Source organism: Vipera ursinii (genome assembly GCF_947247035.1).
Source record: "Vipera ursinii genome assembly, chromosome: W".
NCBI lineage: Eukaryota > Metazoa > Chordata > Lepidosauria > Squamata > Viperidae > Vipera > Vipera ursinii.
Window position 1 is genome coordinate 25,090,249 of NC_139522.1, and position 23,280 is coordinate 25,113,528.

The window sequence follows — 23,280 nt, forward strand, 5'->3', positions numbered from 1 at the left end:
AGGCTGAGAGTCCTGCAGTGCATCAGAACCTTCCTCTGACACCAAAGGCTCTCCAAACCCCTCCTCCTCCTCCTCTTCAGAATCATCCAACTCAGCTGCCGGAACCACAGGCTGATGCTGAATCACAACATGTCCATGCAAATACGCCCAGTAAATTCAAGGCAAACAGAGTCTTTAATCGTAGGCAGAGTATTAACTATTTTTTCAATACTGTAGTCTTTCTCTTGTGGGAAATAGGTAATTCAAGAACCTCCTGTTAAGGATTACGTCTTGGGAGCTAATGTGGCCAATGTTGAAATAATACTTGAATACAATGAAGCCAGGACAAATTACGTGTTCTTTTTAACCTATCGTATCACGTGCTTGTTGGAAAGCTTCTCACTCCCATAGAAAACAGTTTACAATGTCTTTGTCAGAAAGTTCCTCACTCCCACAGAACAGTTTACAATCCTCAAAAATCTGCAGCCTTAACTTTCCAGTTAGTGCAAAAAAGGAATAGAAAAAGTAAATCCAAGCTTCTTTGGTTCTTGCTTAAGTTTGGTTAATGTAAAAAGGAATAGAAAAGTAAATCAAAGCTTCCTTATTCATTCACGTCTTTTTTAAAAAAAAGTAAAATAAAATCTGGAAGCCACATGTCACAGATGCACTCAACCAAGTAACTTCTTGCTTTGTTACACCTTTTTTGTGACGAGGTATGCATCGAGATGTACATTGCTCCTGAACTGGAGGCAGTAGGATTTCTTATTTCTTTAAATCCCTTGGGCATGTCAGGGCTCCTCTGTTTTCATTCAAGTGTGGGGGTGGGGGTGGGGTTGGAAGATCCTTTGGCGTCTCACCAGAGCTTAACAGTTTAATGGCAGAACTTCAACAATCTCCCCAGGGTCAGGGGAGATCCAGGACTGGGTATTGCCTGGGGCTGCCCCTGCTACTGCCAGCCTCTCTAGATCGGCCCTGCTGCAGAAGCCCACCTGCCGAGGAGCTTGGCCAAGGCCTTGCTTGTCGCCTGTTAAGCAAAGTACTTTTCATTGCAGAGAAAGAACAATGTAAAATACTTTTTCTGACATAGAATATTGAAGAAGTACAACTTATATTAACAGGTTAAGTGTTCATACTGAATTTAAAAATATCCAAGTCTTTTTACAAGTAAAGCTCTTTTTAAGAGTTCTATAATTGACACCCATGTTCATTGTGATATATAAAATGTAGGAATAGCACAGAATTAATCTCCATACTTTAGTTCCTATTTTCTAGAAAGTAAGAGCATTTGATAAAAAGAAATTTATGTATGAGTGTGAAATCATCTTGTAGCCAATGATCATATTATTTAATGTAGCCTGGTGCCATCCTGTATGTTAGGATTCCCAACTAGTAGGACCCTGACAATGCTGTCTGGGAAATTCAGGAATTTAGTACGGTAATATCAAAGTATGTAGAAGACAGCAGGTTGAGGAATGCAGATTTAGTGTTATTTTACAAGGACCAAATACTCTATACCCTAATGATTTACATTAAGAAAATTCAAAACTGGCACTGATACAGTACAATGATTTTAAAGGCAAGTCATTATTTGATGTAAAAGACAGACATATAATACAAAGTATTGCATAAATTGTGTATGTATATTCCAGATGAAATGAGGTCACCTATGTAAGTTTCAATGAAAGGTATTCAATAAGTGTCTTAATAACAAAACCAATCAATTTGACAATATGCAGTGTACCATCATGAACATCTTTCATACTGTCCTTCAGTGCCATGCACAGCATGCACAAGTTTCACTCTCAAGCTTGTTCTTTGTGTTTTCAACATAACAGAGACCAATATGACCTTCAAAAAATAATTGATAACCTATACAACTGTTAACTGCATCTATATAAATCTTGGACTAATAACTGATTATCCTATCCTGTATAAAACACAGCAATATTTTTCTGTTCCCTCGGTGAGGTAGAAAAGTTCTTAATATACAAGCCAAGTGCACATATTGATTTTCAAATGTTTTCTTGAATATTTTCAAAATCACATTTTTATTCCTTCTTGCTCACTGAGTTGTGACATAGTTTTCTTTATGCGTAAAGCTGTTAGTCTAGCTGCACCATTGGCATACCAGCATTCTCTCATAATCTTGGCCATTACACGTAATGCCTGCAAATAAAAAAAAACAGGAAATAGTTCATGAGTCATTATTTGGTATCACAAACCAAAACATTTTAAACACATTTATACATAAATACAAAGTATGAGTCCATAATCTTAAACAGAACAATCCTGACATAGTTCTTTTAATTCAAATTTTAAAATCAAAATATTGATTTTTTTAAAAATATTGCTTTATTTTTAAAAGTATTGTAAAACTTAACTAAAGAAAAGAACTTACCTCACAGCTTTTCCATCTATTTGGAATACTGGGTCGTAACTTCTGTTCACAAACGATTCTCCTCATTTCCTCTACTGAAGGATCAGAAGGGACAAGGTCATAATATGGTAACTGATAATCTTCATGGATTCCTGAGGTGTACAAACATATACACAATTAAGGTTCATTTCTACCACTGGTTGAAGTTAATTTGTTTTTCTATGTGTACCTACCACCAATTGAACATCGACGAGCTATTTCAAAAAAAACTAGTCCCATTGCATAAATATCTGCTCTTTTGAAAGATTCAAAATGTTTCATGTTTATGGAATCATCAAGTACCTCAGGAGCCATGTACCTATGAATATAAAGACAAATATATATTATTTATAAAGCAATGTTGCTTGAACATTATTTACATTTTATTTTTAAAGCCATCATAAGCAGCTGTAGCCCTTGGCCAATTCAATTCTAAAAAGTAACAACTGATTGAAGTATACAGTGCATTCAGAAAGTATTCAGACCCACTTCACTTTTGTCAATTTTGTTATGCTGCAGCCTGGTTCTACAGTTGTTGAAATTCATTTTTTCTTCTCATTAATCTACACTCAGTACCCCATATCTGTATCAAAATGTGAATCCTTCTCCAATATTGGAGAGAGGAAGACTCTTGAGGCTGCCCTAGTGTGGTGTGGTGCTATTCCTCCTTCAGTAAATTTCTTTGGGCCCTTGAGTAATATGAGGGGATGGAGGGAACTGAACTCTGAAGTTCTCTTGGCCCTGTATCAAATAAAAAGTCTGAATGAAACAAGAAAAATAAATGACTGTTTTCTTAGATATAATCTAGACTCAGCTGTATCCAAGCAAAGTGATTGAAAAAGACAACTCATTTAATTTATATCCCACCTTATTTAATTTATATCCCATTTTTACAAATAACTCAAGGTAGTAAACATACTTAATATTCCTTCCTCCTCCCATTTTCCCCACAGCAACAACTCTGTGAGGTGGTGGGTTGGGCTGAGTGTGAGTGACTGGTCCAAGGTCACCCAGCTGGCTTTCATGGCTAAGGTGGGACTTGAACTCAGTCTCCTGCTTTCTAGCCTGGTGCCTTAACCACTAGACCAACCTGGCTAGACAAACTGGCAAATAGTGAAAAATGAAGAATGAATCTGAATTTCTGAACTATCGGAGGGAATGAGTATTGTCTCTATAGTAGAGGAGGAGGGGCACAAGATACATGTTTGTGTACTTGTTTGTATGATGTAATTATTCCATGTGCATCATCATTTTGGCGTCACTGGTTTGCTGCATACATTGTTGATCCTCAGGGAGTGTCAAGTGAACTCAGTTGTCTTCTGAGTCAAGCTTTACTCCGGGTGAATTCATAATGTTTTCTTCTCACTAAAGTGATTTGTGAATTTGTTTTTCTAGGGTTATTTTCAACTCTAGCCTACAACTCTGGTAGTCCCAGATATTAAGCATATCTGACCCTGCTTAGTTTTTTAAGATCAGTCAGGTTTGGCTATCTGCTGCCACCTTGCATGGCTACTTCATATATAAACATTATGTTCTTCTAATTCTGTTACTGACTAGAGTATGCCGTAAGATTTCTGGCAAAACAAGGCATTGAGAGATGGACAACAGACTAAATGAACAAATAATTGGATTTCACTATATCAAACTGCAGGTGAAGGTCTTTTTCTGACAGAATACTCTTCCATAAAGAAAACTGATTTGTCAGAGAAAACTAGACTGGAATTAAATTTTATAAGCTTGCTACTATGTAATATTTCATGTGGAACCTAAAGTAGCACAGTACATTTCGGATAGAAGTTTATCTGTCATTGGTTAAAACAAGGCCAATACCAATTTAAATGGAAACTTTATGCCTGATTTATATTTACAAGAATTTCCAAGATTAAAAAATTACATCATCAGGTTACCAAGAGTAACTGAAAAATGCTAGTCCAAAGATTAGGGTACATCTTTCTTCTCCATTTTATTACTCTGTGGAGAAGAGGGTCACCTTTAAATCACTTACACCTTCACACTTAAAGAGAAGGCACTGCTCAGCAGTTCTAGAACACTTACTGAAGGCGAGTAAAGGAAGAAAGAATGAGGCAGTTTATTATTTCCTCTCATTTGTGAGCATGCAGCAATGTTTAACTTTTATTAATTACTTTTATTCAATAAGTTAGGATGACAGGCAGTAACATTCAAATGAGTCCATGCTGAAGTTGAGATTCCAAATCCAAGTTCAATATGAGGTACATATTATCATACTGGTTTTCATGTAGTAGTGAAAGTTTGTGAAACCTGCAACGAGATTCTTTTTATGTTAATAAAACTTAGAAGAAGCTCTGATCACATGATAGGTCACATTACTGCAGGATTCTAATAGGTTCAACAGACTTTCTCCAACTGCTGTAGGAATAACTGCTCTCTTTAACATCTACTTATTAGCATGTCTTCAGGTTTGGATTATGTAAAAGAGCATCAGTTTACCTCTTTGTTCCCACTCTGTGATTTGGTGCAATATCTATTGTATCTGTAGCTGAATCGTGTCTCACTCCCAGCCCTAAATCTGCAATGCAACATGTTCCATTTTTCTTTACTAATATATTTTTTGATTTCAAGTCTCTATGAGCTATAGCTGGTTTACCTGAAATTAAAACACACAGAAGTACTATTAATATCATCAAACAAATCAATCCTGAGTTTTAACTCAAGGCACAAAAGACAAAGCTCAAATTATTTCACTTCAGAAAAACTACACAAAGACCCAATGCTTTGGAGAAGACTAATGCTGGGAAAGGTGGAAGAGAAAGAGAAGGACAACCAGCAGTAAGATAGAAAAATTCTGTTATGATGGTGATGAGTGCACCATTGGAAGACTTGAAAGACCATATTAGGGACAGATCATAATGGAGAAAACCTATCTTTATTGTCAGGTGCGAAAGACAAGGTCCACACGTGAAGGTTCAATTTAACTGATTTATTGCTAAAAGCCTATGCACAGGAATCTTCTCAACTAACCATCAGCATTTGGTCAGAGTTAGATAAGGGTGAATGGCAGTCAAGGGGGGATGGACTTAGTTCGTTTGCGACTACGTAGTGATTCTAGGCCGATTCCTCTCTTCCTCCTTCCCCCTGGCTCTTCCAGTCCTTCTCCTACAGTATGCTCAGTAAAAATTGACAATGACTTAATGGCAAATAATTAATATACAGTCCTATATTATTACATATTTAAATTCACATTCATATGACAATTTGCTTGGTATTGTTTTTCATAAATACTTAATCTGTTTAATTTTTGAACAATTCTGCGATGATTTTAAAAGGAAATTTATACTTGGGATTCTATACTCTACTTAAGATTGCATATCCCTAAATTACATCAAATAAATAATGTATTTAATTAGTACCTAGGTATTTTGACCATTATATTTTGTTCATTGGAGAGTGATAACAAGAATTTTATTTTTCAATAATATATCAATGGGACTTAATTTTGTGCAAACTCCAAAATATGCTTTCAATCCTGTGTCAATATATTGTATGGTTTAGCTTCCAGACCCCTTATGTTCTTCGTTGCTCTTCTCTGTGTACTTTCTTGAGTCTCAGCATCTGTTTTGTATTGTGGTAACTAGAACAGGACGCAGTATTCTAAGTGTGGTCTTACCAATGCAGTATAAAGGAGTACTATCACTTCACATGATCTTGACACTATCCCTCTGTTGATGCAGCCTAGGACTGCATTGGGCTGCTTGGCAGCTGCAGCACACTGCTGGCTCATAGTTAAGTGATGGTCCATTAGGACACCTAGATCCCTCTCACAGTCACTACCATTGATCCAGGTACCTATTCTATTCTAACCTATTCTATATCTGTGCATTTGGTTTTTCCTGCTTAAGTGTAAGAGCTTAGTTTTCTCACCACTGAATTGCATTTTGTTGGATAGGGCCTAGTGTTCAAGTCTATCAAGATCCTTCTGAATCTTGAGTCTATCTTCTCAAGTGTTAGCTATCCGCCCAGCTTGGTGACGTCTGCAAATTTTATGAGTTCCCCTTCTATCCCCTCGTCTAAATCATTTATGAAGCTGTTGAACAGTACTGGGCCTCAGACAGAACCTTCAGCTACCCCACTGCAGGTTTCCTCCATTTAGATGCTCTTTCATTGAGGATTAAACATTGAGTGCGGTTGGTCAGCCAGTTGGTAATGCTGTTTATCCCACATTTCTCTATCTTACCAAAGAGTAGGTTGTGGTCTAGTTTGTTAAATGCCTTACTGACGTCTAAGTAAACTATGTCCACAGTATTTCCCTGATCTACTAATTTAGTTACTGTACTTTTACACTTTGTGGTACTAAAAGAGTTAGCTAAGGAACTGCCAATTTTGAAGCAGTATTTGGACTCCAACCTGCAAAAGGGCTTTATCAGAACTTCAAAATCACCAGCTTCAGCACCTACCTTTTCTGTACCCAGGTTCCACAAACCCAATCTTGAGAACCATCCAGGACTACAAAGCCCTTAATGCTGTCGGTGAGAGACCATTACCCACTGCCCCACCATGTATTTATTTACAGTATACCCCACCTTATTTTTACAAATAAATCAAGGCGGCGAACATATCCAACACACCTTCCTCCTCCTATTTTCCCCACAATAAACCTGTGAGATGAATTGGGATGAGAGTGAGTGACTGGCACAAGGTTACACATCTGGCTTTCATGGCTAAGGTCAGACCTGAGCTCATAGTTCCTTGCTTTCTAGCCTGGTGCCTTAACCACTAGACCAAACTGGCACTTGAACATGTTGAATACAATAATAGAGTTGGAAGGGACCTTGGAGGTCTTCTAGTCAAATGCCCTGCTCAAGCAGGAAACCCTATACCATTTCAGACAAGTGGCTGCCCAATCTTGTCTTAAAAACCTCCAGTGATGAAGCACCTACAACTTCTGAAGGCAAGCTGTTCCACTGGTTAATTGTTCTGTTAGGAAGTTTCTCCTTAATTTCAGGTTGCTTCTCTCCTTGATTAGTTTCCATCCATTGTCTGTCTTGCCTTCTGGTGCTTTGAAAAATAAGCTGACCCCTTTTCTTTGTGGGAGCCTCTCAAATACTAGAACACTGCTATCATGTGACCCCTAGTCCTTATTTTCTCTAGACTAGCCATACCCAGTTCCTGCAATGGTTCTTATGTTTTAGCCTCCAGGCCCCTTATCACCTTTGTCACTCTTCTCTGCACTCTTTCAAAAGTCTCAACATCTTTTTAATAATGTGGTGAACAAAACTGGATGCAGCATTCCAGATGTGGTCTTACAAAGGTTTTATAAACCGGTATTAGAACTTCACATGATCTTCACTCTATCCTTCTGTTTATGCAACCAAGGATTCCATTAGCTTTTTTTGCTGCTGTGGCACACTGCTGGCTCATATTTTAAGTGATTGTCCACTAGGACTCCAAGATCCCTCTCACAGTTACTGCTTTTGAGCAAGGTTTCACCTAATCTGTACTTGTAACTTTGGTTTTTTCTGCCTACGTAAGTGTGAAACCTTACTTTTCTCTACATTAAATTTCATTTTGTTGGATAGGGCCCAGTGTTCAAGTTTGTCAAGATCCATTTGGATCCTGAGCCTATCTTCTGGGTGTTGGCTATTCCTGCCAGCTTAGTGTCATCTGCAAATTTCATGAGTTTCCCTTCTATTCCCTCCTCTAAGTCATTTATGAAGATATTGAACAGTACTGGGCCTAAGACGGAACCTTGTGGTACCCCACTGCTTACTTCCCTCCATGTAGATGTAGTAACATTAAGGACAACTCATTGAGTACGGTTTGTAAGACAGTTACAAATCCACCTGGTGGTGATGCTGTCTGACATTTTTCTAGTCTACTTTGTCAAATGTCTTACTGAAGTCTAAGTATACTATGTTGACAGCATTTTGCTGGTCCACTAATTTAGACACTTTGTCAAAGAATGAAATAAGATTGGTTTGGTATGATTTGTTTTTAACAAACCCGTGCTGGCTTCTAGTTATAACTTTGTTTCTAGATGTTCGCAGATCTGGTTTTTGATCAACTTTTCCAGGAACCTCCCAGGTATTGATGTCAGGCTGACTGGTCTGTAGTTTCCTGGATCTGTTCTTTTCCGTTTTGAAGATGGGAACCACATCAGCTCTTTTCCAATCCTCAGGTAGTTCCCCCAGTGCTCCAGGATCTTTGAATTATATGGTTGAAGGGTTCTGAGGTATCATCTGCCAGCTCCTTCAGAACTCTGGGATGTAATCCATCACGCAAGGGATGGACTGCACCTCACAAGTACTGGAAAGAATATGTTCTGAAAACGACTGGCCCATCTTATCAACAGGGCTTTGAACTAAAATTGAGGGGGGGGGCAATCTTCATGACTTTTAGAACCTAATTCCAAGCAAAAACCACTAGATAATATAAGGAGGTAGAGAGCAAAGAGAAAGAAGAAAGAAAAAAAGAAAAACATAATGAGGTAGAGAGTGATGGGAAGGATGGAAAACCCAGTTACAAAGTAGGAGATACAATCTGTCCCTCTTTCCATTTTTTTGTACTTATCCTTTTTGTCTTTCAGTTTATCAGAGAGATCTTTGTGCAACCATGCTGGTTTCTTCTTGGATTTATTGTTTTCCTTTTGCAGTGGTATTATGATGGACTGGGCTTTTATGATCATATTTTTCAGTTTCCCACGCTTCTTGTTTTCTCCTTAATGTTTTTCAACCATGGAATCTTACCCATGCTCTGAGTTTGTTAAAATCAGCTCTTTTAAAGTTTTAGAAACTGGTTGGATTATGGTCTGTTTCTTGTGTTTGCATTATATTGAATTCCAATATGATGTGTCATTCTCACCCAGAGTTCTGGCAACTTCAACCCCCTCTATCACTTCTTCTCTGTTAGTAAGAATTAGTTCCAGTATAGCAGTCCCTCTACTTCCCTCCTCTACCTTTTCGATAACAAAGTTGCCAGCTAGGTTGGTCAGGAACCTGTTCCATCTCCCACTTGATGCAGAGTGGTGGCGCAGTGGTTAGAATGCAGTATTGCAGGCTTATTCAGCTAATTCAGCTCAGTGCCAGGAGTTTGATCCTCACCAGCTCAAGGTTGACTCAGCCTTCCATCCTTCCAAAAGGTTGGTAAAATGAGGACACAGTATAGCTTTTCCTCTAGTTCCCTCCTCTACCTTTTGGATGACAAGGTTGTTAGCTAGCTTGGTTAGGATCCTGTTCGACCCCTTATTTAGAAACTTTGCCCTTGTGGTTCTAGGGAGATAGAAACTCTCACCCATGTTCTCATATGGTACCTACGATGCCCCAAGATGTGCTTTGATTGCACCAATCATCTCCAACTACAAGGGCCATGCAGATAAATTTGATGTTCATTATATTTTAAGGGACACTAACCCCACACTTACACATCAGGTGACCAAATATTTTTACCAAATCACACAACTGCGCAAACTTTTTAACTTAGATATGCTCTTTTATTTTCCCATTACTTATTTCCCTCCCATAACAACTAATTGTTGTATTAAACTGTTCCTTTTTTTACTGTAATTTTTGGTTCATTGCAGTCAGTCAGATGTTCAGACTGGATTTGGCATTTTTGTCCACCTATCAGTTCCTTCTCAAGGACCTGGGATAGGCAGATGTGGATGTTTGATGGTGTTATATATATATCGTTGCAGGATGTAAACTGTTCCAAGTAAAGTTGCCTTTTGCAATTGACTGATGGTGAATTTGTCAATGCCAGTGGTGTTCAAGTGGTGCTCCAGTTGTTTTGGGATTGCACCCAAGGCGTCTATGACTATTGGTACTACACTTGCTTGCCTTTGCCACAGTCATTCTACTTCTATTTGCAGATCTTTGTATTTTGTTATCTTCTCCAGTTCTTTCTCTTCTCTTCTGCTGTCTCCAGGTACTGCTACATCCACTATCCAGACTTTTTTGTGTTTCTTATCAACAATTGTTAAGTCTGGGGAGTTATGTGGCAGGTGCCTGTCTGTTTGAAGTCTAAAGTCCCGGAGCACGTTAGTTTCTTCATTTACTATGATTTTCTCTATTTTATGGTCCCACCAGTTCTTGCTTGCCGGCAAATGGTATTTCCTGCAGATCTTTCAATGCACCATAGTTGCTACTTTGTCATGCTGTTGTTTGTAGTCAGTCTGTGTGATCTTCTTGCAGCAGCTAACCAGGTGATGCACTGCTTCTTCAAATTCTTTGTAGACGTAGTACTTGGTATCTGTTGCTGTCTTCTCAATTCTTGCTTTGTATGCATTTGTTCTTAAAGCTTGGTCTTGTGCAACCAGAATTAGCCCCTCTGTGTCTTTTTTCAACTTTCCTGCTCTTAGCCATTGCCAGGTCTTGTTATCTGCTTTCCCTGTTTTTTTTTAAATGTACTGGCCATGTAATACTTTGTCTTTCCATGGTTCCTTTCTGTTCATTTGGTCTTTCTTGTAGGCCAGTTTGGTTTCTCCAGTAGTCAGTAAGCCTTCCTGATATACTAGCTTTACTGCATCTTCTTCACTATCCTTCAGATATTCTTCCAATGCTCATTTTTCTTCTTCAACCGTCTTTATGTACTTACAACATTCCACACTCACACATTTTCCTTGGTAAGTAGCGTCTGTCAACGTTGCTACATGGATGAAGGGCATGATTCATTGTCATTATATTTTAAATTGTAAAGACTTGTCAAAGACCATAATAAAGATATTTGAATTTCATTTTAAGGTATATAAAAATACTTATTGTTATCAATATATTTGTATGATACATTTGTTAAATAATACATAATTAAATAAGTTTTTAAAAATATTGTTTTTGCTGTTGTTTTTGTTGTACATGGCTACCCCAGAAATAGATATTGTTGTAAGGAAACTATGTGCTGTCTCAATTGGACTGCCCCAGCAAGTTTTGCTGTAATCAAGCTACAGGTGAAACTCAAAAAATTAGAATATCATGCAAAAGTTCATTTATTTCAGTAATGCAACTTAAAAGGGGAAACTAATATATGAGATAGACTCATTACATGCAAAGCAAGATAGTTCAAGCCGTGATTTGTCATAATTGTGATGATTATGGCTTACAGCTCATGAAAACCCCCAAATCCACAATCTCAGTAAATTAGAATATTGTGAAAAGGTGCAATATTCTAGGCTCAAAGTGTCCCACTCTAATCAGCTAATTAAGCCATAACACCTGCAAAGGGTTCCTGAGCCTTTAAATGGTCTCTCAGTCTGGTTCAGTAGGAATCACAATCATGGGGAAGACTGCTGACCTGACAGTTGTGCAGAAAACCATCATTGACACCCTCCATAAGGAGAGAAAGCCTCAAAAGGTAATTGCAAAAGAAGTTGGATGTTCCCCAAGTGCTGTATCAAAGCACATTAATAGAAAGTTATGTGGAAGGGAAAAGTGTGGAAGAAAAAGGTGCACAAGCAGCAGGGATGACCGCAGCCTGGAGAGGATTGTCAGGAAAAGGCCATTCAAAAGTGTTGGGGACTTTCACAAGGAGTGGACTGAGGCTGGAGTCAGTGCATCAAGAGCCACCACACACAGACGGATCCTGGACATGGGCTTCAAATGTCATATTCCTCTTGTCAAGCCACTCCTGAACAACAAACAACGTCAGAAGCGTCTTACCTGGGCTAAAGCAAAACAGACCTGGTCTGTTGTTCAGTGGTCCAAAGTCCTCTTTTCTGATGAGAGCAACTTTTGCATCTCATTTGGAAACCAAGGACCCAGAGTCTGGAGGAAGAATAGAGAGGCACACACTGCAAGATGCTTGAAGTCCAGTGTTAGTTTAGTTTAGTTCAGTTTTATTGTATTTGTATACCGCCCTTCTCCCGAAGGACTCAGGGCGGTGAACAGGGCATACATAAAAATACAGGATACAAAAATTAAAAAGAATTAAATAGTAGCCCAGCTAAAACAGTTGATAACAATATAAAAATCCCCATTAAAACCCCAACATATCCCCATCAGGCCAGGCCGGCTTGTTCAAAAAGATGGGTCTTCAGACCGCGTCGGAAGGAGCGAAGGTCAGGTGCCATCCGGAGCTCGACCGGCAGCTGATTCCATAAAGCCGGAGCACCCACAGAGAAGGCCCTCCCCCTGGGGGCCACCAGCCGACATTCTCTGACCGGAGGCACCCTGAGGAGGCCCTCTCTGTGGGAACGCACAGGGCGGAGTGAAGTTGACGCCGGCAGCAGGTGGTCCCCGAGGTACTCTGGACCCATGCCATGTAGGGCCTTAAAAACCATTACCAAAACCTTGAATCTCACCCGGAAGACAACTGGCAACCAATGCAGCTCGCGGAGCAAAGGTGTAACATGGGAGTACCGGGAGACTCCCAAGACAACTCTCGCGGCTTCATTCTGTACCAGCTGAAGCCTCCGAGTGGTCTTCAAGGGAAGCCCCATGTAGAGAGCATTGCAGTAGTCCAGACGAGAGGTCACGAGCGCATGAGTGACCGTACACAGGGCATCCCGGTCTAGATAGGGCCGCAACTGGCGCACCAGGCGAACCTGGGCGAAAGCCCCCCTAGTCACAGCTACTATATGATCTTCCAGAGTGAGCCGCGAATCTAGGAGGACTCCCAAGTTGCGAGCCCTATCTACGGGGGGTAAAAGCTCACCCCCCATAGAGAGAGGTGGAATATTCTGAATATCCCGGGATGCCGGAATGCACAGCCACTAAGTCTTGTCGGGGTTGAGCTGAAGTCTGTTCCTCCCCATCCAGACCCGAACCGCCTCCAGGCAACGGGACATCACGTCGAGGGCATCACTGGGGTGGTTTGGGGTCGAAATGAAAAGCTGGGTATCATCGGCGTACTGATGATACCCAACTCCAAAACCACGAATGATCTCACCCAGCGGTTTCATGTAGATGTTGAACAGGAGAGGCGAGAGGACCGACCCCTGAGGAACTCCACAAACGAGAGACCTTGGGGTCGACCTCTGCCCTCCTGCGAACACCGGGTGCGAACGTCCCAGGAGATAGGAGGAGAACCACCAAAGATCTGTGCCTCCCACTCCCAATCCCCTGAGACGCCGCAGCAGGATACCATGGTCGATGGTATCGAAAGCCGCCGAGAGGTCTAATAGGAGTAGGACAGAGGAATATCCCCGGTCCCGGTCCCTCCAGAGATCATTCACCAGAGTGACCAATGCCGTCTCCGTGCTGTACCCGGGCCTGAAACCCGATTGGCACGGGTCTAGATAATCCGCTTCATCCAGGACCAGAGGGAGCTGATGCGCCACCACACTCTCAACAACCTTCGCAAGAAAGTGAAGGTTGGAGACCGGACGAAAGTTATTTAACACAGCTGGGTCCAAGGCAGGCTTCTTGAGGAGAGGTCTCACCACCGCCTCCTTCAAGACGGCGGGGAAATTACCCTCACTCAAAGAAGCAGATATAACCGCCTGGAACCAGCCTCGTGTCCCCTCCCGAGCTGCATAAACCAGCCAGGAAGGGCACGGGTCCAATAAACATGTGGTGGATGCAGGATACTCGTGAAAGAGGTGGTCTTAAAATGCCCAATCTTAAATTATATTATGAAGCTGCTGCGTTAGCAGGAATAAGTGATTGGATTAATTTGACACAAGAGAGATTATTAAATCTTGAGGGCCACGACTTGTTATTTGGCTGGCATGCATATTTGTTGTATGATAAGAAGGTAGACAATGTGTTTAAAGTGCATATTTTAAGACAGGCATTGTTGAGAGTTTGGAAGAAGTATAGACATAAGTTAGATTGTAAGATACCATTGTGGGCAATCCCAAAACACGCAATAGAAAATATAAATGTTGGTTTTAAACATGATGTGACTACGTATAAGGAGATTTTAAGTTTGGAAAGAAATGTCTGGTGTCTGAAACCGTACAGCCTCTTGCGAGATGAGAAGATTGTTCAAACTTGGTTTCAATATATTCAGCTACGGGCCAGGTGGAAAGAAGATCAGAAAACTGGTTTTACAATGACTGATGAAAATCTGATAAAGCAAATTAGAAATCAGGGTCCAGCACATATCAAACGGATATATCTTGCATTGATAGAAATTGACTCAGAAACAGAACTTGTTAAAGATTGTATGATAAAATGGGCCCAAAACATCCAAGAAGTTATTACAATGGACACGTGGGAGAAGATCTGGGTGAGGAACGTAAAATTTACACAAGCTCAAAACTTAAGAGAGAACTTTTATAAAATGTTTTATAGATGGCATTTAGATCCTAAAAAGCTTGCAAGTATGTATCCGAATTATCAGCCCAAATGCTGGAGGTGTGGCGATGAAGATGCAACATATTTTCACATATGGTGGACTTGTAAAAAGGTTAAGGCCTTTTGGATAAAAATTTGGTGGAATATGCAGAAGATTTTCAAGCAAAGGATAAAGTTTTGTCCGCAACTTTTTTTGCTGGGTATAATTACAGATGCTACGGTTGTGGACACTAAGTTGATGTTGAATTTAATTACAGCAGCAAGACTTTTAATAGGTCAGTATTGGAAGAAGGAGGAACTGCCGACTATAGAGGAATGGACTTTAAAGGTTTCTGACCTGGCAGAAATGGCAAAGATCTCGGCTTATTTGAAAGATCATTCGCAAGAACGCTATATTATGCAGTGGAAAAAATGGATTGAATATATCCAGAAGAAATATGGGACTAAAAAGTTTCATTTAGCATTTGAATAAGTCTTCCTTTTTATTTTCTTTTTTTTATATGAAATATTAGTATTGTTTGTAGTTATCTTATATGAGCTAGAGAGTGATAGATTTAAGAATTTATTGTTGGTAGCATATGGATGTTTATGATTGTTCCTTGTTTTTATACCCTGTACTTAGCTCTGGGAAGTCGGGGGGGGGAGGGGGGAAAGGGGGGAGGGGTAGGGAGGGATAGGTAGGGGAGGGGGAGAGGGGATTGTTAAAGATAAAATGTATTTTAAAACTTTTCAATAAAAAATAAGTTTAAGTTTAAGTTTTATTTAATTTGTATACCGCCCTTCTCCTTGGTAAGGACTCAGGGCGGTTCACAGGGCATATATAAAAAAGACAATACAAAAATTAAAAAAGATTAAACCCATGCCCAGTTAAAAACAGTAATACAAATCTAAAACGACGAATTAAAACCCATAATCCCCTGTCAGGCCAGACCAGCCATTTCAAATAGGTGGGTCTTCAAGCCCCGACGGAAAGTTCGGAGGTCTGATGCCGTCCGGAGCTCCACCAGCAGTTGGTTCCATAATGCCGGAGCGCCCACAGAGAAGGCCCTCCCCCTGGGGGCCACCAGTCGGCATTCCTTGACTGGCGGCACCCTGAGGAGGCCTTCTCTGTGGGAACGCACAGGGCGGAGGGGAGTTGATGCCGGCAGCAGGTGGTCCCTGAGGTATCCCGGACCCATGCCATGTAAGGACTTAAAGATCGTAACCAAAACCTTGAACCTCACCCGAAAGACAACTGGTAACCAATGCAGCTCGCGGAGCAAAGGTGTAACATGGGAGTACCGGGAAACTCCCAAGACAACTCTCGCGGCCGCATTCTGTACCAGTTGGAGCCTCCGAGTGGTCTTCAAGGGAAGCCCCATGTAGAGAGCATTACAGTAGTCAAGGCGAGAGGTCACGAGCGCATGAGTGACCGTACACAGGGCATCCCGGTTCAGATAGGGTCGCAACTGGCGCACCAGGCGAACCTGGGCGAAAGCCCCCCTAGTCACGGCCACTATATGATCTTCCAGGGTGAGCCGTGAATCTAGGAGGACTCCCAGGTTGCGAGCCCTATCCACGGGGGGTAAGAGCTCACCCCCCATAGAAAGAGATGGAACGTTTTGAATGTCCCGGGATGCCGGAATGTACAACATGTGGTGGAGCTCAACTTCCCCATAATCCTGTCCACTTCCTCAGGGGTCACAGAATCAAACTCCTCCCAGATAACATCGACAAGACCGCCCGTGTCCTAATCGTCAGACTCTGCCCAGTTGGAGTCCAGACCGGTCTGAATCCGAGCGATTTTATCCAGCAGATATTGACCAAATTCCTCAGCACGACCCTGCAAGGGTTCCTCCCTCACCTCCTGATTGAGGAGGGAGCGGGTCACCCTAAACAGGGCGGCCGGGAGATTATCTGCGGACGCGATGAGGGCGGAGAAGTAATTAGACCTCGCCGCTCTCATCGCTGCGAGATAAGACCTAATGTGGGTTCTTAGTTGCAACCGGTCGGATTCGGATCGGCTGGACCTCCAACGGCTCTCTAGGCCCCGTCTCCGACGCTTCATCTCCCGGAGCTCCGCGGAGAACCATGGAGCTCGCTGGGATCTGCACCGGGTCAGGGGCCGCAAGGGTACAACTCGGTCAAGTGCCTCCGTGGCCGCCCTTTCCCAGGCTTCCACTAAGGCATCCGCAAAGTTGTGAGCAACGGAGGCAGGTGGGGACCCCAGCGCTGCCTGGAACCTATCAGGATCCATTAAGCGCCTGGGGTGGTACCATCTAGTTGGCTCCGTACACCCACGGCGGGGGGGTGGCAAAACGGAAGGCCAGCCGCAGGAGGTGATGATCGGTCCATGACAGGGGCATAACAGTTGCAGAGCCCCCACCAAGATCATCAAACCACCGTCCAGATAAGAAAACCAAGTCAAGGGTGTGGCCTCCCTCATGAGTCTTTCTGTTTGGTTGCATGAAGAATAAACGTCACTCGTACCTTTGGCTGTCTGTGGATTTTCGTCAAGGACGCATCGTGATAGTAAGCCAGCGTTGTTCCTGGTTTCCTTTTTGTCATTACCTCCCTTTCCTCAGTGGGTGGCATGGCAGAGGAACTGCAAGGGCCTACTCCGACGACTGCAAGGGCCTACTCCTGGTCGCCCACTGCACCAGACCACGAGTCAAGACGATGGTCACAGGAGGGGATGTTGCCGGTACACTCGGGCCAGTCCAGGTTCCGTTTGGCCAGCCCGAGGTTTCGTGGCCCGCCAAGTCAGCATACGGCTTCGGGGCCCGTATCGTCTGCACAAGCTCCCGCAGTAGCAACGGGTCAGAGCGGACCAAACATGTGGGTGGCAGCAGACGGCGGTTCCACCAGGCCAACGGCTGGGCAACAACAGGTGCCGGTTGTGGGAGGACCCAGGCCTCAGGGGGGGCCCTGGGGTCCGGGACTTATCTGGGGTCCTCCACCCCTGACAGTGTCATATGATGGACATCCCGACCGGCTAGCCATGTTCCTGAGCCATACCATACACCACTTGGATCAGTATGGGACGGCCTACTCATCCCAGTGGGCCATGGTGGTGGCTGTCACCGCGAGTCTTCAGGGAGAGGCTGCGGCATGGGCTGCCAACCTATATAGTGAACATGCCAGGGAGCTGGCCGATGTTGGACTCTTTTTGGAAGCACTGCGGATGCAGTTCGAGGATGTGGCCCGCACACATAGGGCTGAAGCGGAGGTGGTGGGGCTGAGACAGCAGGGTAAGGCCCACGGTGGAATACGTCAGCGAGTTCCGGCGGGTGGCTCGCAAGCTGCGGTCGTGGCCAGAACGCTTATTGGTACACCATTTCCAGGCGGGGCTGGACGGAGTCCTGCGCAGGGCGTGTGTTGTCCGTGGTGTCCCCAATAGGAAATGAGATGCAAATCTCATTTAAGGAAACCAAATGAGGATATTTGATCCTGGATGGATCAGAGATAATGGTTGTGGTGTTTTGGGGTAGATCACCCTTGTAGACTTTCTATGACTCAATTACAATAACAGATTGTTAACAAAGGGTTTTGAAGTTTAACTTTGCTGTTGGTTTACCTGTTAACTATAGTATTATAAAAAGTTCCAAATTTAGTTAGTGGTGTGGCATATTACATGTCTGAAAGTAGTAACATTAAGAAGAAATCACACTCCCTACCTAGATATTTCTTCAACATCAGATTAGATTTGTCTAGAGTTCTTATATAGGGAACAGCATAGTAGCATGTGGCTTAAAGTTTCTATGTGGCTTCACCACATGGACATAACTGATGATAAAGTACAATGTCCAAAAAGAATTGCTGCGGGCAATGCATCCAGCCTGGCTAAAGTGAAGGCCTTACAAAATTTCAGAATTGCAATGGATAATAAATATGAAGATTTATAAAGAAAACAATAAGAGATGAGATACTGAGAAGAGTTAGAGATGAACCATTACAATATAAAAACAAAGAAATTGTGGTGTTGAAGCAGATCTCTAAGAGAATAAGAGACACCCAAAGAAAATATCACTTTTTGACTACAAAGTTAATCGCAAAAGGTATAAACTTTAGATGGTTAATGCCAGAAGGGATCTTAATACCGTCCTTCGGGAGAAGGGCGGTATAGAAATCAAATTATTAAATTAAATTAAATTAAATTAATCAATTGGAACCATACAAGATGCCGATTGGATTCAGTTTGGAAGGCAGAAGACTTTGACGAAAGAAACAGAGCATTCCTGAATGAAGGAGTAGTACAACATCAACAAGAGGAAAGGAAAGGCTAGAAACAGACAGAACAAACAGAGGAAACAACTATACAAACAGAAGGAGAGAAAGAGAAGCCAGATCAAGAGGGAATACCAAAATATCTGCCTAGTAGGAGATTTTAACGCAATAGTAGATGGGACATTAGACTATAAAAGTAGCAAAACAGGAAAAAGAGGAAGAAAAAGATTGCCTAAGACTTTTTCTACCATGATAGAGGAAATTGGGGTACAAGATATTGGAGAGAAACTAATCCAGAAAAACTACAATACACATTCTATTCAAATAGCCATAAAACTTGGTCCAGAACTTACATGATTTGGATGACGCCTGAATTAAGAAACAATATGCAGGAGATCAAGATAGAATTAGGCACATGGGCAGACCATAACCCTTTAAAAATGATGTAGAAAGGAATACAAAAAAAACTCTAAGATGGACCTTGAACCAATCCATATTAACAGAAAACAAATTTATAGAATTAGCAACAAAAGAAATGGAGCTTTTATTTAAAGAAAATTAAAGAAAATTTTAAAAAGATACATTACAAAATGTATGGGAAACAGCCAAAGCATATTTTAGAGCAGGGCTTTTCAACCTTTTCACCCATTGTACCACTTTTAGGATATGGCAACATCCGAGTACCACCACTCACCTAGCAAGGTCTCAAAAACTTGATGACCCCCCCAAAAAAGGAAAAAACTGATGAAGTACAGGTAGTCCTCGACTTACAACAGTTTGCTTAGTGACTGTTCGAAGTTACAATGGCACTGAAAAAGTGCCCCCCAAGCCACAGCCAAGCAAGACACCTGCCTGCCTGGCAGCGCTCTCCCTCCTGTCTGAGGTTTTCATTGTTGTGAGCATTTCTGTTGAGGATTGGCAGCAGGGGTGGGGTGGGAGGTGGTTCCCCCATCTGCTGGGTGGTTGCAGCAGGTTTTGGTCACTTCACATGACCCTGGGACACTGTGACTGTCATAAACATGAATCGGTTGCCAAGCATCTGAATGTAAATCACAAGACCCTGGAGATGCTGCAACTTTCCAGCTGATCGGTGCTTCTTCTGGGCTCAGAAGCTCCAGGATCAGCACCAAGCTCCATCTGGAGCCTGGCGCTTCTGCTGAGCTCTGACAGCCCCGAAGAAGCACTGATCAGCTGGAAAGTGGCACTGATCCTGGCACTTCCACTGAGCCCTGACAGCCCTGCAGCTCCAGCCATCTCTCGCTCAGGCTTGTGCGGTGCTGCCACCGGTTCAGCTCATTCCCCTCCCCTGCTACCACTTTTCTAGGATGGTCACATACCACCTGCCAGGTGCCAATGTACCACAGGTGGTACCCATACCACTGGTTGAAAAGCCCTGTTTTAGAGGTGTAGCTATAACATATATGGTAAAAAAATAAAGAAAAAAGGCAACATATATTGTTAAGGGAAGAATTCAAAAACCTAGAATTAGAACTACAAATAAATCCACAAAAGAAAATACTGAAAAGACAAATGGAAATAATAAAACATAAATTAAATCGCCGCTCTGAGTCTTCGAAGAAGGGCGGGATATAAATGGAATTAAAATAAAAAAAATAAAAAATAAATGGAGATTATACAGAGAACTTTGATATAAGAAAAGGCACAAGACAAGGATGCCCACTATCTCCATTGTTATTTATCCTAACTTTGGAAGTTTTAAATAGAAATATTAGACAAGACACGGAAATTAAAGGACTAGAAATAAAAGGTAAAACTTATAAACTACAAGCATTTGCAGGTGACTTGGTATTCAACCTAGAAGAACTTTTAGAGATGATCCCTAAATTATTGGAAAAGATAGAACAGTTTGGAGAGATAGCAGGACTGAAGGTAAACAGAGAAAAAACTAAAGTGATAGTTAAAAATCTTACAGATAAAAAAAAATGTCAGAAAAAAATAGAACTACAAATAGTTAAAAAGTTTAAATACTTGGGAATATATCTAACAGCAAGATGTTCAACGATAAAAGTAGATAACTATATAAAATTACTGAATCAAATAAAACTGGACCTGGAAAAATGGAAAAACTTGCAACTGTTGATGTTAGGAAGAATTGCTACGGTGAAAATGAATATATTACCAAAAATATTGTTTTTATTCCAAACAATACCTATAAAACTGGAGAATTTTTTTTAAAGATTTAAATTCATTAATTTTGAAATTTATTTGGCAAGAAAGCTAGAATTAAATTGAAAATGTTACAAGAAGCTAAGGAAAATGGAGGTTTTGGCTTGCCAGAGTGGGTTTTATATTATCAAGCATCTGTACTAACATGGGTAAAAAATGGATAACTCTTAGAAATAAACGGTTGTATTTGGAGGGACGTGATTTACAACTTGATTGGCACGCTTTCTTATGGTATGGGAAAAATAAAATTCATAAGTATTTTCAAAACTACTATATAAGAAACACATTATTACTAACATGGGAAAAAATAAAATGTAAAATATACTTGGAAATTTCAGGATGGCTTTCAACAAATGGAAGCATTTGTACATCCAAATTTAGTCAGTTTTGAGAAAATATGGACATATAAAGATATTTTAAATTCTGAAGGGAACTTAAAATCCAGGCAAGAGATGGAAAATCAGGGCATTGATTTAACATGGTGGTCATATTTACAAATGCAAGTGAGATATGATAAAGATGTTAAATTGAACGGATTTTATAAACAGCAGACCTTGTTTGATCAGACATTATTAACCTCTGATGAGAATTTAATTAAGAAAATGTATAACTTTTTATTGAATTTGAAAATGGAAAATGAACAAGTTAAAGAAACAATGATAACATGGGCAAAGAATTTTGGATATAATATAGATTTAGAAAAATGGCAAAACTTGTTGGAAAGAAACTATAAATTGACAATGTCAACTTCTTACAAAGAAAAACTATATAAAATGTTTCATAGATGGCACTTGCCACCAGTAAGATTAGCAAAAAATGTTTAAAAGTATGTCAGATAGATGTTGGAAATGTAAACACAAGTCAGGTACTTATTATCTTGTATGGTGGACATGTGTTAAAGCAAAGAGATATTGGACAAAAATACATACTTGGCTCAAAAAGATGTTGGGACCTGAATTTTTTTAATTAGGTATAATGCCAGAAAAGATTGATAAACAAAGTATATACTTGATTCTACATGTGATAACAGAGGCAAGAATCATATTCACACGACAAAGGAAAAATGAAGAAATACCACCAGAGGAAGAAATAATTAAAAAAAATACTAGACTGTGCGGAAATGGACAGACTTACTTTGAGGTTGAAAGAAAAAGAAGAAAACGAATACTATAAAATGTGGGACTTATTTTATCAATGGCTGGAGAAAAGAATAAAGGATTAGGAATTAAATTTGTATTAGTGAATGATAAACTCAGACAACACGTTTGTTGAACAAGTACTACTGAATTGTATGAAAAAAATAAAAAAAACCTAAAAAAACCAAAATAAATAGGAGGCTGGCACAAACCCATTTAGAAGAATATGATCAATACTGGGTTGTGACACCTTGCTTAAATTTGTTTGGAGATCGATATGCCAAATTTGCTATTTGAGGGCCGTTATGGTATTATCAAAACCTAATGAGCACAAACTTTCCATAGAGAATCCCAGTATATGATTTTTATCTAGGGCTTTTTAATAATGATCTAAAATGATCTCTAAGTACTAATGGGCCAAACCTATAGGAAGTAGGATTTTTAGCCAAAAGGTAATTAGAAGAAACCATGCTCCAACAAGACCTTGTCTGTTTCTACAAGTAAGATGGCCTTTTGGATACTTTCTGGAATTATCCATATGTCTCGAATAAACTTATTCTGAATGGTTCCAAGAATGTTAAGCTTTGCGAAAGAGCAAATTTGGGAGCCATAAAGAAACTGAGGGACTACCTTAACTTGGAAAATCTTGCAAACTGCAGGAATATAATAGGCTAATTATTTTTTAGTTAAAGTATACTACTAGGCTTCAGTAGATTTATTAGTTTTTTACTAGACTTATTAGATTTTTTTTATCTAGAATCTAGATTGCCTCCTTTACTGTGTCTCTCCAGTACAACTTACTAGCTCACCTGCTAAAAATATGTAGAAAAACTTATTTTAGAACAGATGATTAAAATAGAAGATAGAAAAAAGAATGAGAACTCCCAGAAGGAATACTCCTTAAAATGTTGCTCAGGTAAGTTCAGGCAGAGGCACTAGTAAAAGGGAGAGGTACTTTAGCACCATATAAAGATAGTGGAGGGGTTTCCCACTGAAAGCTTTAATTAGTGGATATTCCAGAAGTATTATCCATACAATCATTTTTTTAAAATCTAAACATAAATCAAATAAATTAAATGTTATATCTAATTAAACTGCAATGGAGATGATTAACATAATATTAAACTATATATTACTGAGAGAAGATATA

The 23,280-nt window shown here is 40.6% G+C and overlaps 1 protein-coding gene across 5 annotated transcripts in view; it reads right to left on the reverse strand.

Moving 5' to 3' along the window:
• Positions 1-1,444: 1,444 nt before the first annotated feature.
• Positions 1,445-23,280, reverse strand: part of LOC310648287 (TGF-beta receptor type-1) — a 33,258-nt gene continuing 11,422 nt past the window's right edge. For 3 of the 5 annotated variants that reach the window (XM_083376042.1, XM_083376043.1, XM_083376040.1), the window contains 4 exons: positions 4,865-5,021; positions 2,590-2,714; positions 2,378-2,508; positions 1,445-2,145 (listed from right to left, as the gene is read on the reverse strand). In XM_083376042.1, the coding sequence (XP_083232168.1) occupies positions 2,020-2,145; positions 2,378-2,508; positions 2,590-2,714; positions 4,865-5,021 (539 nt within the window). In that variant the 3' untranslated portion in view covers positions 1,445-2,019. Of the gene's footprint in view, positions 2,146-2,377; positions 2,509-2,589; positions 2,715-4,539; positions 4,676-4,864; positions 5,022-23,280 lie in introns of those variants that run through there. The other 2 variants (XM_083376039.1, XM_083376041.1) reach the window with 2 other exon arrangements.